At 41.8% G+C, this 15,683-nt stretch overlaps 1 protein-coding gene across 1 annotated transcript in view; it reads right to left on the minus strand.

Annotated features, from left to right (window-relative positions):
• CSTPP1 (centriolar satellite-associated tubulin polyglutamylase complex regulator 1) overlaps window positions 1-11,305 on the minus strand; it is a 208,733-nt gene extending 197,428 nt beyond the window's left edge. The window contains exon 1 of the mRNA XM_014479182.2: window positions 11,145-11,305. Coding sequence (XP_014334668.1) covers window positions 11,145-11,190 — 46 coding nt within the window. The 5' untranslated portion in view covers window positions 11,191-11,305. The remainder of the gene's footprint in view (window positions 1-11,144) is intronic.
• Between the last annotated feature and the right edge of the window lie 4,378 nt (window positions 11,306-15,683).

Consider the following 15,683-nt stretch of genomic DNA (forward strand, 5'->3'; position numbering starts at 1 on the left):
TTTGAAAAAAAAATTATTTTGCTACTTAAAGCAGTGTGCGTGTGTGCTAAGTCGCTTGAGTCGTGACCGACTCTTTGCAACCCCACGGACTGCAGCCCGCCAAGCTCCTCTGTCCATGGGATTCTCCAGACAAGAACACTGAAGTGGGTTGCCATGCCCTCCTCCCGGCAATCTTCCTGACCCAGGGACTGAACCCAAGCCTCTTACATCTTCTGCATTGGCAGGCAGGGTCTTACCACTAGCACCATCTGGAAAGCCCACATAAAGCACGCTGTTCATTTAACAACTGTGCACTTAACTTGGGCCAAGCACTGTGCTAGATTTTGGAGATACTGAGAGAATGAGCCTGCCCTTATGCTTACATTCTAGTAAGAAACAGACAGTAACAAGATACACGAATAGATTAATAAGATAATTGTGATAAGCGCTAAGAAGCATATAAACTGGAAGATGAACCAGAGATAACTTGATCATCTATCTCTTCTGAAGTCTTTTTTATTACTTTTTAAAACTTTGATTACCTAGTCAGCTTCCTAAATTCACTCATTTAGCAAATGTGGTATTTATAACAAAAAATAGTGATCTCCAACTTTTAGATAGCATTTGGAGGGAAGACTTTAAGATTACCTGAATATATAAATGATAGGCAAAGTAAAAAATTTACAGAACTATTTTTAATCCGTAGAATAATACTGACATCACCTGTAGTCAGTTACCCAGGAGAAACAGAGGTGGGTAATGGTCAACAAACAGCATGCCTTAGAACTCACTTGCTCTCCTCCGACAGCCTCCGTTCCCCATCCCTAACCCCCTCCAACAGAAACATTGATTACATTTATTAAGTAGCTTATGGAATCCTTAGAAAGATGACTGAAGCAGAGTCTAGGCTGAACTTCCAGGAACAACTCCCAGAGGCACACCCCAGAACTGGGCTGCCTAGGGAGCTGCTGCCCCTGTGATGGCGATTTCTTTTTTTGCTTTTGGATGAATCCTGATAGGCAAACTTACTTTTGTTTGAATATGATTAGTGAACCTTCCAAATCCAACCCTATGCTAGTGCCAATCCAACCCATTGCTGTTTACAATATGTCAACAGAAATGCTCATGGGACTTTAGAGTGCTCGGGTTGTTGCAGAAAGGAAAATAAATAAATATTATAGATGTTAAATGCTGACTTCCTAAGTCTCTGGATACTATTCATAGGTTTACAATATATGAAGCTGGTCACTTAAAAACAGTAAGGCACATGTCCACAAAATCATCTCTTTCTTCTTCCCCCTTTCCCCTTCCTTTCTTCTCTTCCTAATTCTTCCTTCCTTCCATTCTTTCTTTCTTGTTCCCTGAATAGCTTCTCTATATAAAGCAAAGCATGAATATAACGTGCCACTCCCTGCAGGAAACTTACGCCATACATGGGAGATGGGATCTAAGTGCTATAACAGACTGAGTGAACTGTATGTAGGCAGGTGTCTCCGCTCTTTTCCCAGTTTCAGTTCAGTTCAGTCGCTCAGTCGTGTCCAAGTCTTTGAGACCCCGTGGACTGCAGCATGCCAGGCTTACCTGTCCTTCACCAACTCCCAGAGCTTGCTCAAACTCATGTCCATTGAGTCAGTGATGGCATTCAACCATCCCCTTCTCCTCCTGCCCTCAATTTTTCCCAGTCGGCACTTATTACACAGTTACTTTGTGTTACAGTCACTTATGAATATTACGTTCATGATTATGTGAACATATGCATTACTGTTTCTAAGTGACCAGCTTTATTATTATAAACCTAGTTTCCAAAGATTTAGAGAATCAGTGTAACACCTATAGTATTTATTCCTTTTCTTTCTGCAACAACCTGAGCTCTCTAAAATCCTATGAGTATTTCTTCTGACTTACTATAAATGGCAATGTTTCCTAGCATGAGGCTGGGTTTGGGAGATTGGAAAGACTGATGTTGAAGCTGAAACTCCAATACTTTGGCCACTTCATGTGAAGAGCTGACTCATTTGAAAACACCCTGATGCTGGGAAAGACTGAGGGCAGGAGGAGAAGGAGACGACAGAGGATGAGATGGTTGGATGGCATCACTGACTCGATGGACATAGGTTTGGGTGGACTCTGGGAGTTGGTGATGGACAGGGAGGCCTGGTGTGCTGTGGTTCATGGGGTCGCAAAGAGTCAGACACGACTGAGCGACTGGACTGAACTGAACTGAACTGATTATATTCCAACAAAATTACGTTTGCTTATCAAGACTCATCCAAAAGCAAAAAGAGAAATTATGTCTGGCAATAAAACAAGTTGATATCAGCAAATGCAAAAAAAAAAAAAAACAAACCCCAAACCAAGATTAGTAACACTTAAGAATCTTCAACATAGAAGCAGTCATATGTCAGAACCTCTGCCAAGGCTTGAAGAAATTTTAACCTCATGACTGAAAGGGACTATATCAGTGACTGTTGGAGGCTGTTTTAGTCCAGGGACTCTGAGAAGCAGACAAGAAGACAGGATCAGACATGCAAGAGATTTAGGGGATGAAAAGCCCATGAGGGAATATGCGGAGGGAGCTGGAAGAGACTCCGAGAGGTGACAGATGCACTGCAGGGCTGACCCGCGTAGAGAAGAGAATGGGAGTATTAGACTGCGGTGCGGTGGGAGTCCTCAAGCCTAAGTCACCATTAGAGGAGTCACACTTCTCATAAAAGTGGGTCTGCCTGCCTCACCCAGTCATCTGCTGGGAGCAGCCTGCAGGAAGTATGACCTCAGTGTGAACAAGGTGTTGGATTGAGAGCTGGAGTTAATGATCTTCCCCTCCCACACTAGGAGATCTGAGAGGCAGTTTCATGGGTACCACAGATGTATTGTGTGTGCTAGATTGCTTCAGTCGTGTCGGGCTCCGTGACCCATTGCCACAGATGTATTACATGTTTTTATTAAAAAACAGGAATAATAATAGCAGCTTATATCTACTGAGCACCTACCTAGATGCTCTAGAGGAAAAGATATCTTACTCATCTTTGTATATCCTCTTTTCATAATGTATCAGCCAGGTGTTGCTCTAAAAGCTTATACGCATGAGGTATTATTATCTATATTTTGCAGATTAGGCATCTGAGGCACAGAGAGGTTGAGTAACTTCCTCAAGGTCACACAGCTGCACAAAGTACATAGATTACGGTCACGCAAGCTCCCCTAAACGGTCTATTTTTAGTCGTAATCTTCCTTACTGCTTGCCTTTGAGAGATGAGCCCAGTGGAAGAAGGAACTGGAATTTTACTATTCTTTGATCCATCCTGGTTCCTAGGACGCCCCCTCCTGGCAGAAATGTTAAATTAAGCCCTTGGAGTCATCTGAACTGACTCCAGAATCCATGCAACCATGGAGCCTCCTTTTTGGAGTTGTTCAAGGTATTTGTAGCATAGAGTTTAACAATGCAGACTCTGAAATTAGACTGCTGGATTAGAATCCTGCCTCCAGGACTCACTATTTATTTAATGCCTTGGTGCTGCAGTTTCCTCATCTATGAAATAGAGATAAAAACTGAAACTATCTTCATGTGCATTAATATGTAAAGTATATAGAATGTCACCTGGTACATACTAAGTACTTAATAAGTCAGTTATTGTTGTAGCTGCTCACACTTGGGGGACCCTAAGGTCAGATTATTCATGTTGCATGGGTGGCTCAGGTGGTAAAGAGTTTGCCCACAATGCAGGAGACCGGGGTTCAATCCCTGGGTGGGGAAGATCCCCTGGAGAAAGAAATGGAAACCCATTCCAGTATTCTTGCCTGGAGAATCCCATGGACAGAGGCGCCTAGTGGGCTACAGTCCATGGGGTTGCAAAGAGTTGGACACAACTGAGCAACTAACACTTTCACTTTTATGTAACACACAGGTATGTATAAGGTGTCTGTATTGTGAAAGGCAGGTATACAAGGATGAGTAAGATACAATTTCTGTTCTCAGGACACTTGTTTGCAACTAATGAACTGTTTAAGAGCTCCAGTCTTAAAAGGGAAGCAAGGATCACACCCTTTACAGGCAGCAGCTATTTTGGTTTGTTTATTTTTATCTCTGGGTTTGAACTGTGGTGTTGGAGAAGACTCTTGAGAGTCCCTTGGACTGCAAGGAGATCCAACCAGTCCATCCTAAAGGAGATCAGTCCTGGGTGTTCATTGGAAGGACTGATGTTGACGCTGAAACTCCAATACTTTGGCCACCTCATGCGAAGAGCTGACTCATTTGAAAAGATGCTGATGCTGGGAAAGACTGAAGGCAGGAGAAGGAGATGACAGAGGATGAGACAGTTGGATGGCATCACCGACTCACTGGACATGACTTTGGGTAAACTCTGGGAGTTGGTGATGGACAGGGAGGCCTGGCGTACTACAGTCCACGGGGTCGCAAAGAGTCATGGTTGAGCAACTGAACTGAACTGAACTGAAGAGAGGGGAAAACAGGCATGGAATTCCATAAACCTGGATCTGAATCTGCATCACCACCTGTGTGCATCACCACCTATGTGACTTTGTACAAATCAATTAGCCTTTCTAAGATTCAGTTTTCTTATTTGTAAAATGAGATTTTAATAACTACTAAATAGGACTAATAATTATTGTTGTTCAGTTGCTAAGCTGTGTTCAACTTTTTGTGACCCCACGGACTACAACACACCAGGCTTCCCTGTCCTTCACAATCTCCTTGAGTTTGTTCAAACTCATGTCCATTAAGTTGGTGATGCCATCCAACCATCTCATCCTCTGTCACCCACTTCTCCTCCTGCCCTCAATCTTTCTCAGCTTCAGGGTCTTTCCCAATGAGTTGGCTTTTTGCATTCATTATCAGTCCTTCCAATGAATATTCAGAGTTGATTTCCTTTAGGATTGACTGGTTTGATCTCCTTGCTGTCCAAGGGACTCTCGAGAGTCTTCTCCAGCACCACAATTTGAAAGAATCAGTTCTTCAGCGCTCAGCCTTCTTTATAGTCCAACTCTCACATCTATCTATACATGACTACTGGAAAAATAATAGCTTTGACTACACGGACCTTTGTCAGCAAAGTGATGTCTCTGTTTTTTAATATGCTATCTAGATTTGTCATAGCTTTTCTTCCAAGAAGCAATGGTCTTTTAATTTCATGACTGCAGTTACCATCTGCAGTGATTTTGGAGCCCAAGGATATAAAATCTGCCACTGTTTCCACTTTTTCCCCATCAATTTGCCATAAAGTGATGGGACCAGATGCTACATTCTTAGCTTTTTGAATGCTGGGTTTTAAGCCAGATTCTCACTCTCCTCTTTCACCCTCATCAAGAGGCTCTTTGTTCCTCTTTACTTTCTGCCCTTGAGCAGGGCATGGCAACCCGCTCCAGGATTCTTGCCTGGAGAATCTCCATGGACAGAAGAGCCTGGTTGCAAAGGGTAACACAATTGAGCAACTAAGCACAAGCACACACACACACACACACACACACACACACACACACACACACCTGCATGTCTGGGGTTATTGTTACTTCTCCCAGCAATCTTGATTCCAGCTTGTGATTCATCCAGCCTGGCATTTTGCACGATGTACTCTGCATATAAGTTAAATAAGCAGTGTAACAATATACAACCTTGAAGTCCTCCTTTCCCATTTTTGAACTGGTCTGTTGTTCCATGTCCGTTTCTAACTGTTGTTTCTTAAATCTGCATACAGATTTCTCAGAAGGCGGGTAAGGTGGTCTGGTATTCCTATCTCTTTAAGAATGTCCCACAGTTTGTTGTGATCCACACAAAGGCTTTGGAGTAGTCAATGAAGCAAAAGTAGATGTTTAGCTGGAATTCCCTTGCTTTTTTTCTATGATCCAGCAGATGTTGACAATTTGACCTCTGGTTCCTCTGCCTTTTCTAAATCCAGTTTGTACATCTGGAAATTCTTGGTTCATGGACTGTTGAAGCCTAGCTTAAAGGATTTTGAGCATGACCTTGCTAGCACGTGAAATGAGCACATTCTTTGGCGTTGCCCTTCTTTGGGATTGGAATGAAAACTGACCTTTTCCAGTCCTGTGGCCACTGCTGGAGTTTTCCAAATTTGCTGGCATGTTGAGTGCAGCACTTTCACAGCATCATCTTTTAGGATTTAAAATAACTCAGCTAGAATTCCATCACCTCCACTAGCTTTGTTTGTAGTAATGCTTCCTAAGGTCCACTGACTTCACACTCCAGAATGTCCGGCTCTAGATGAGTGACCACACCATGGTGGTTATCTGGGTCATTAAGGCCTTTTTTGCATAGTTCTGTGTATTTTTGACATCTCTTCTTAATCTCTTCAGTTTCTGTTAGGTCCTTGCCATTTCCTCCTCCTTTATTGTTCCTATCTTTGCTTGAAATGTTCCCTTGGTATCTCCAATTTTCTTGAAGAGATTTCTAGTCTTTCCCATTTTATCGTTTTCCTCTATTTCTTCGCACTGTTCACTTAAGAAGGTTTTCTTATCCCTCCTTGCTCTTCTCTGGAACTCTGCATTCAGTTGGGTATATCCTTCCCTTTCTCCTTTACCTAATAATACCTTGTATGACGGTTGTGAAGATGAAACGAGTTAAGGCACAGTGTTAAGCATAAATGAAGTGTTCAAAAACTATAGCTTCAAAATAACTGTGGGGGTTGGGGGTGGGAGAGAGGGTCAAGAAGGGGGGATGTATACTTACAGCTGATTCACGCAGTTGTACGCAAAAACCAACGAGACATTGTAAAGCAATTATCTTCCAATCAAAAAAACAAAAAAACTATCCAGGGACTTCCCTGACAGTCCAGTGGTTCAGACTTCACCTTCCAATGTGGGGGGTGTGGGTTCAATCCCTAGTTGGGGAGCCAAGATCCCACAGGTCTCATAGCCAAAAAACCAACACATAAAACAGAAGCAATATTGTAACAAACTCAAAAAAGAAAAAAAAAAGATCCACACTAAGAAAAAAAAACTATCCAATTTATTATGATTCCTCTGTAAGTACAGCCTGCAAAGGAGAAAGACCACCCCTGATTCCCTGGAGTTACCTATCATGCCGGTCCACTACCAACCTAGTGAGAACAAACACTTTCCACAGAAACAGAAGTGGTAAATAGGAGCATGAGTGAGAGCAAGCACCTCCCCAGTCTAGGTGGGGGAAGATGATAAACTTCACACCCTCTTGCTTATACTCACGTCAGCAAGTAGGGAGTGTGTTTTGCAAACCTGGGACCAGAACAGGCCGCCCTTCGGCTCTACAGAACTCTCCACACCCAACCAGATACACAGACACACCTCAGCCTCTGGCAGAAGCTTCCAATAAGTAGCTTTCATGAAGCTGGAACTCTTTCAAGGGCTCTATATTTATTTCATCTCTTTTCCAGATTCTCCTCTCTCTATTTATGCCTGGGCATTAACACAGTTTCTGTCACTCCATTCTGATGACTGCAGGCATGAACATCACAGAGCTGATTCTGTAATGATGATCTTAAGATACTAAAGCCATTCCAGGCCATGATTACAGGTTCCAAATCCACCAAGTCAGCAGGGAACGGATCAGTTTACCCAACATGATGAAAGATTCTTTTCTTCACTAGTAGTGAAAAAGGCAAATAGAAGTCCTGGCTAACAGGTAGAAAGGAAAACCTATAGATATTCACTGAATAGGTATCCCTGTAATTTGTACATAATACTAAAAAGAGGTCTCCATTTACACTTACTAAGGGATATTGAACTTTCACTTTTCCCATGCACTGAATACCTAGAGCTTTCCCGTCTCCCCAATTTTCTTTTTCTGTATGCATTTTCTTGTCTAGTTCTACACACGTGACTTTATAATTTAAAAAAAAAAAAGAAGAAGAAAAGGAGAAGAGCCAAATCAAGTCAAACAAAACCTCCACAAGTATTTAAATTTTCAAACCAGAAAATATTTCATTAAATTAATCTATAAGGGACGATTTTCAGTGGTTGTTAAATGGAGGGTGAATGCTTCAAACAGCAACAGCATGCCTCTAAAAGAGACCAAACTGAAATGGGCAGGGTTGCTCTCAACTAAAGACAAATGCATTTCAGCAGAGTTGTATGGTTTGAGCAACCACGAGGAAGGCAGTGAGTAGTATGACCCTGCTTAGGGCAATATGAATGTCTAGGCAGTGACTGGGACATGGAGTTAAGACACTTAAATATGCAACAGAACCTGAAAGAGCTTCAATAATCCAGGGTTCAATAATTAGGTAAGTGGTTGGATGCTGAAGTTTTTTTGGCCAATCTGAAACTTTGATTCTGTTTATAAATTCATTATCAATAATGCCATTGGCTTAGTCTCCCTGAAAAAAAAAGCCACTTATGCAGGGACCATCAACTTCTACTCACCAAAGAACCAGTAATATTAAATATGTCAAGCCTTTGAGGCATATAATTTAAATATGTCAAGACTTTGAGACAAATATCCAAGGAACTGAACAAAGGACTAGGCTTTTCAAATATTTCATAGACTCTTTAGTACCGAGTAAGTAAGAGAAAAAACATAAAATTCTTAGCAAGAGTCTAGGCATTGCTAGACATTATTATTCATTGGATGCAAAATTATCTGTGACTTAATTATGCTCTTTAGGTATATATGAGTGAGTGAAATCGCTCAGTTGAGTCCAACTCTTTGAGATCCCATGGCCATAGCCCGCCAGGCTCCTCTGTCCGTGGAATTTTCTGGGCAAGAATACTGGAGTGGGTTACCATTTCCTTCTCCAATTAGGAGAAGTAGGTATATATACTCCTTTCAAAAGCCACATATACCCCTTAACCTTGGTGAAAAGAGTCCTAACTTCATAAGAGAAACGCATATCAAATCTACCCTGGGACTATCTGTCACTAACCAGTTGAAAATATCCGATGGTTTGAGTTTGATATATTTTGTTGGAAAGACCATAGGGAAACAGGGATTCTCCTACATTGTTAACAGCAGTGTAAAACAGTCCAACCCCTGTGAAACATGACTTAGCAATGTCTACCAATATTTAAAATGCATATATCTCTGACCCACCAATTTTACTTTTTGGTTTTATCTTTGCAGATATACTAGTAATGGCACAAAATTACAGGTTATTCAGTGGGGCATTTTCAGTAATGGCCTTCTCTGGTTAGACAGAGTGGTTCAGACAGTAAAGAATCTGCCTGCAGTGCGGAAGACCTGGGTTTGATCCATGGGTTGGGAAGATCTCCTGGCTACCCACTACAGTATTCTTGCCTGGAGAATTCCATGGACAGAGGAGCCTGGCTGGCTACAGTCCACAGGGTCGTGACTGGACATGACTGAGCGACCAATACACACATTTTCAGTAATAGCAAAAGGCTAAAAACAACATGTGTACCAACCAAGAACTGGTCAAATAAATTATTTCAATACTATGTGGCCAAAAATTTTTTTAGAAGAATGAGAAAGCTCTCACTGATATAGAAATCACTATGAGATATATAGAAAGAAAAAAATACATTACCTCTTATATACATAATAAACTAAACTCTGGAAGGACACCAGGAAACCAGTTAACAGTGGTTACTAGTAGTGGGCTGAGGACAGATGAAAACTGGCAGATGAGGGGGAAAGGGCTGGAAGAGACTTTTTCTTATAAACTTCTTTATATTTTTTAATCTAGTTTCCATATGACAAATTCAGAAATTTAAACTGGAATTGTTTTTCATTTAAAAAAATGTGTATAGTATCGATATATCCATACAATTGAATATTACTCAGTGATAAAAAGAAATGAGCTATCAAGCCTGGAAAAGATGTGGAGGGACCTAAAATGCATTATTGCTTAGTGAAAAAAGCCAGTCTGAAAAGGATATACACTCTGTGACTCCACTGCATGATATTCTGAATAAGTAAGACTTTAGAGAGAGTAAAAAGGTCAATGGTTGTCAATGGTTGGGGGACAGGGGAAAGGATGAATAGACAGGGGGTGGAACTACTCTGCACAGTACTATAATGGTGGATACCTGACACTATGCATTTGTCAAAACCCATAAAACTGTACTGACACAGACTGACCCTAAGGCAAACTGTGGATCTTAGTTAATAATAACGTATCAATATTGGTCCATCAACTGTAACAAGTGTACTATACTAAGAGATGTCAGATGTTAATAACAGGAAACTGGGAGTACATGGGAACACTATAATATTTGCTTAATTTCCTGTAAACTTAAAATTTCTTTAAAAGTAAAGTCTATTAATGTTTTAAAGGGCTTCCTTGGTGGCTCAGTGGTAAACAATCCACCTGCCAATGGAGGAGACGTGGGTTCGATCTCTGGGTCTGGAAGATCCCCGGACAAGGAAATGGCAACCCACTCCAGTATTCTTGCCTGGGAAACCCCCATGGACAGAGGAGCCTGGCCAGCTACAGTCCATGGGGTTGCAAGAGAGTTGGACATGACTTAGCGATTAAACAACGTTTTAAAACACGTGTCCTTACACGTATGCATATACCTACACACACCCTTTTTTCATCCACCCTGAAGGTGCTAAGTGTGCATTACGTATTACAGCCGCAGCCCTACTGATCAAGAACTCAAGCTCAGGAGTGGGCAAATTAGGTTCTGATCCAGGCCATACCATTTCCTAGCGGTGTGGCTTTGTGTAAGTTATCTCTTCAGCCTCAGTTTCTCCGTCTGCAAAATGGAAGGAAAAGTTTCCTCCTAGGGCTGTTACGAAGATTCAATAAAGAATGCATGTAAAATGCTTAGCATAGCGCCTAATGTAAAAGAAACACTCGAAAGTGTAGTTGCCGCCGCCGTGACGGTTCTATGACGGCTCACGGAATGACTGATGTGGCGCTTCAAGGTTCTAAGGTTACTCCACTAGCAGCATATCATAACATCCCCAAAGCCCCCCACCCCCGCCAATTCTCAACTCCAACCTAGCCCACTGTGAGCACAGTCCACACTGCCTGAGCTCCAGCGGGTACACTTCAGCATTCTTTATTCCCCAGATGTTGTTTTCCTCTTCGCTGGGCCTTACACCTTCAGGCCCCTGGATCAGCGCCCCCTCCTCGCCCCTCCCTAGCCCACCCAACCCATTCACACTCAGATCCCGCCCCATCCTCCTCCCCAGACCCTGGCCTAATGCGTTGGCATTTCTTTCCTTCCCCAAAGCTGAAGGAAGCGCCTACCCAGATACTCGTAGTCCGGTAGGGCTAGGCGCTCCGGACTCAGCATCCTTTGATCAGGGTGGCTTCAGAGCTCCAGCTCCTCGGCTTCCGGAACCCAGGTCTCCCGGCTCTCTCGGTTGCCATGGCACCCACGCGGCGGGAGAGGCAGGAGGCGGAGGAGGTGTCACGCAAACAGTTTCCGTATCGCAACTCCAAGCTGGCCGTACCAGTTCCGGGAGCAGTTGCCTCGCGGCGGTCTTAGTTTCTTTGGACTCCCGTTCTTGAGGCGATGGTTTTAGAGGAATTTGAGGCGGAGAGTTCCTCTGAAACCATCATATTTCCCGGTGTGGAAAACTTATTGCCAGCCCTCCATATACCCTCAATTTCTGAATTTCATGACTCTTCCTGCTTTATACAACTGTTATCCTAATAGTAGACTTGATGGTTTAGTCGCTAAGTTGTGTCCTACTCTCGTAGACTGTAGCCCATCTGACTCCTCTGTCCATGGAATTCTCCAGGCAAGAATACTGGAGTGGGTTGCCATTTTCTCCTCCAGGGGATCTTCCCGGCCCAGGGATTGAACTCAAGTCTCCTGCATTGCCGGCAGTGTCCTACATAGCAGGCAGATTCTTTACCAACTGACCCACCAGGGAAGCCCCACAATAGTAGCTCCCACCTCTAAATCTCCATAAACATTTAACATCCCATCATCAATTTTTTTTTTTTTTTTTTTTTTTTGGTGGCTTCCCTGGTGGCTCAGACTGTAAAGCCTCAGCCTGCAATGCAGGAGACCTGGGTTCCAGGGGTCTGGAAGACCCCCTGGAAAAGGCAATGGCACCCACTCCAGTACTCTTGCCTGGAAAATCCCATGGATGGAGGAACCTGCTAGGTATAGTCCATGGGGTCACAAAGAGTCGGACACGACTGAGTGACTTCACTTTCTTTCTATTTTATCTGATTATTTACCGTCTTAAATTACTACAAAGTGCTTTCACATGCCCATATCTCAGCTGCTGCTTGAGGTCAGAGATGTCTTTGCTTGTGACAAGACTGGGCATCCAGAAGGTGCTCATTAAATCATCTATGACTTCATGGACATTTCGTCTCAAATTCCTCTTTATCTTTATAGCCCCTCCTTCTACTTCTGTCTCTTACTATTTGATATCCTTCCCAAATGTCTTTTTTTTCCCCCTAAAAGACGCTCCACGTCTTGGGGGAGTGGGATGCACAAACAAGCACACCTATTGGATTTTCCCCCCTCATATTCCTAATTGCTCACTTTTCCTTTAAGAAGGTAGAGAACTCCGTGGTTTTCAAGTCTCCAGATATTCACATTCAGTATTTGTCTTTCAGCCCCTCTCCACACCCAACAAGGGGTTAGTATTGTACAGTACTTGTCACAGTTCTAACGCAGTAGAAAAAGCGACTCTGTCCTCACATTTTTAGCTAGCTCTCCCCCACACAAGGTGGGGTTTTGCGGACAGAAAGAAAACAAAAATCATTTTTTCAAAGGAATGACTGGGAAACCAGTAGACCACCTACACTGGGAGGAAGAGGAAAGAGGAGGCTCTCTTTGTGTTCTGAGTGGGTCTATTCTTAGCCTCCTCCAGCAGAAGCTTCAAACCTCCTAATTCTCCCTTTCCCTTAAAATTGTGTATGTCTCATTTCTAGGCTCCTGTGAGTCACTCTGAGTTTAGATGTGGTAAGGATAAAGGGCCAAAGCCAAACTCAGGGCAGCATTTATTATCTTGAGGTAATAAATTTGCTAATTTGGTATTTGATGTGAAGTTCTGCAAATTTTATTTGAAAAATTTTGCCTTCTTCCTCCACCCTTGCCTCCCACTGCCCTGCCCCATCCCCCATGCACCTTGAGGGTATGGGAGTTTCATAACTTTAACACCTGTGGCTTTTTACTGTATTATTAATTAAGTAATAGGATGGTAATTATTAAGGATTGCAATTTCATTTTATTTCCAAGCAACCTGAAGCTATTCACAGGTCATTTCATTTGTGCTCATAAAAACTTTCTAAAGCAGTGCTCCCTTTTCTAAGTAGGGAAACCGAGGACCGTGTCAGGAAAATGACTTGTCTAGCATCATCCAGCCAGTCAGTGGGAGAGCTGGAACTGTATCGCAGCGATCTCAACCTCCAGGATAGTGGTCTGACCGCTAAACCACATAGCCTCTTTTTTTAGGGTTTGTTGGCTTGACGTTTATTTATTTATTTTCCCCTTGGCCCTTCCCTGCCAGCAAATGTGAGCTCCCAGATAAAAGAAGAGAATTTTGAGTTCAGGCTGAACATTTGACATCACCTCATTTGTGGGGCATTATCCTGGGATTTGGAGGGTGCTGCTCTTGGGGTCTGTGCGGTGGAGCTGGGAACCAGCCCCAAGAATATAGCTTTGTTTGGGCATTAACCCATTTGCGGTTATAATAATGATAAGTTTCAGCACCAGTGGCGCCCGACTGTTAATGACTCAAAGAAAGCTAAATAAGAACAAGATGTCATCTCTGGAGCAATTTGTAGGTTTTTCCTACAGCTCCATCCCTTCCATAAAAATCCTAAGGGCCCTTATATTTAAAGTCGGTCTTCCACTCTTAATGTCCTAAACAATCCATTGAGGCGGAAGACTCAGAAAAGGGCAGGTGGTCGCTAGGCTAAGCCTTCAAGAAAGTTTGAGGTTGCACAGAAATAGCAGGTAGCCTTTAAATGGTGATGGAAGTACTGCTTACATTTTTCCTCTTTATACTTTTCTTTATCCTTAAAATGATCTATAATAGGCATACAAACAACCTGAAAATGAAGTGGCTTGAAAATCTTTAAAATGTTTTTAAGAAGTCATGACCCTTCATAGAGAGTTTGTTTTTCCCCAAAAGTGGCCATTACTTTTAGATTTCTTTTTTTGCTGTACATCACATGAATATGTTTTGGCAACCCATCAGTAGCAAAGGAAGTTTTCTAGTGAAACCTTTACAACATCAGATCTTAAGAAAAGGAGAAATACACAAGAATTGTTAGAGTCAAGTGTATTTCTGTGAACCTGTTGAATGTTAAAAAAAAAAAAAAGAAAAACATCTCAGCCTTCAATTAGATGGACTTTTCAGGTTCTTCAATTATCATTACATACTTCTGAAATTTTTACCCAAACAAATAATCATCAAGGTAAACCAATAAATCAGAGATCAACTCCACAATCCTGAATATAAGCAAGTGATATGAAATTGATCAAAACATAGAGAGGGCTTAAGATGTGACAGTCAATACTGCAGCATAAAGAATGGAAACATCAAACTCAATAGAAAAAATGCCCATGAGAGAGGATATGTTGAGACATCAATTTATCAGATTATAATTTCTAATTATAAACAGAAAATGAACAGACATCTCTGGCTCTGCAGAGGATCTGTGGAGAGATGGATAGGGAAGAAAATCCTCCTTGGAACTGAAAACCACGGAAAAGCAAACATAAATGTACCAAATAGTTTTAAACCTCAAGGAAACAATAGAAAGAAAAAAACGCAGTCTGAGTTATTGCTACAAAACAGGTTCAAGAAACTAGGACAAGCTTTTATCAACTCATCAAGCAGAAAGATGCTAAAGGCGAAGCAGCTCCTAAGAAATGCAGGTCATGAAATTCATGCTGAGCTACAAGGCTCTTCTTCGAAGACTCATCTTCCATAAGAGAAAAGCAAAAACTAAGTGTGATGCCACTGCATGAGATTTACATGTTTACTTTAAAATATTATTCACAGACAAATCATTTTAGACTGCCCCAGATCAGCAGACCAGAACTTTGGGAGAACTTGCAAAGAATGGTCACAAGTTCTTGGTCAGTTAAAGAAAACTAATGCATTGCAAGAAAGTGGTTTAGAGGACACGGCTTAAATTCAACTGGAGCCCAAAGACAATTACAGACTCGTACCTTCTTGTTATTTTATATTTTCTGTGCTGCAAAAAGAGTTGGAAATTATACTTTCATGTAATTTAAAAGAAACGAAAATTTTTTTTGACCCTTCTTGGTAGCCCACAAAAATTAGCCATGCCTTCCTCTGTCCTGGAGTATGCACCTGGATAAATATTTATGTCATTTTCACTAAGGGAATAGTAGGACAGTGTTACTCATTTAATAAATTATGTAAAATGGAAAAATTCCTTGAAATCCAAACTAGCAAGTTTCACTCAAGAATAAACAGATGACCTGAACACCTGTCTATTTATAAAGAAATGCAATTTTTAGTTAAAAATCTTCCCACAAAGAGAGCTCCAATTTTCCAAAATGTGATTTTGTATTTTTTAAACATTTAAGTTTATGAATTAAAATAGAAAACATTATCTAATTTCCCTTTGGAATTCTTCTTTGTCCCATGGTTTATACAGAAATGTATTATTCAGGATTTCCATACACCAGAGGGTTTTCCAGAGGTGTTTCTGTTTTGTTTAATTTTTTGTTTCTTTGTGCAATCTGTGGGATCTTAGTTTCCCAGTTCAGTTCAGTTCAGTTCAGTCACTCAGTCGTTTCTGACTCTTTGCGACCCCATGAATCGCAGCACGCCAGGCCTC

This window comes from Bos mutus, chromosome 15 (assembly GCF_027580195.1).
Source record: "Bos mutus isolate GX-2022 chromosome 15, NWIPB_WYAK_1.1, whole genome shotgun sequence".
Classification (NCBI taxonomy): Eukaryota; Metazoa; Chordata; class Mammalia; order Artiodactyla; family Bovidae; genus Bos; species Bos mutus.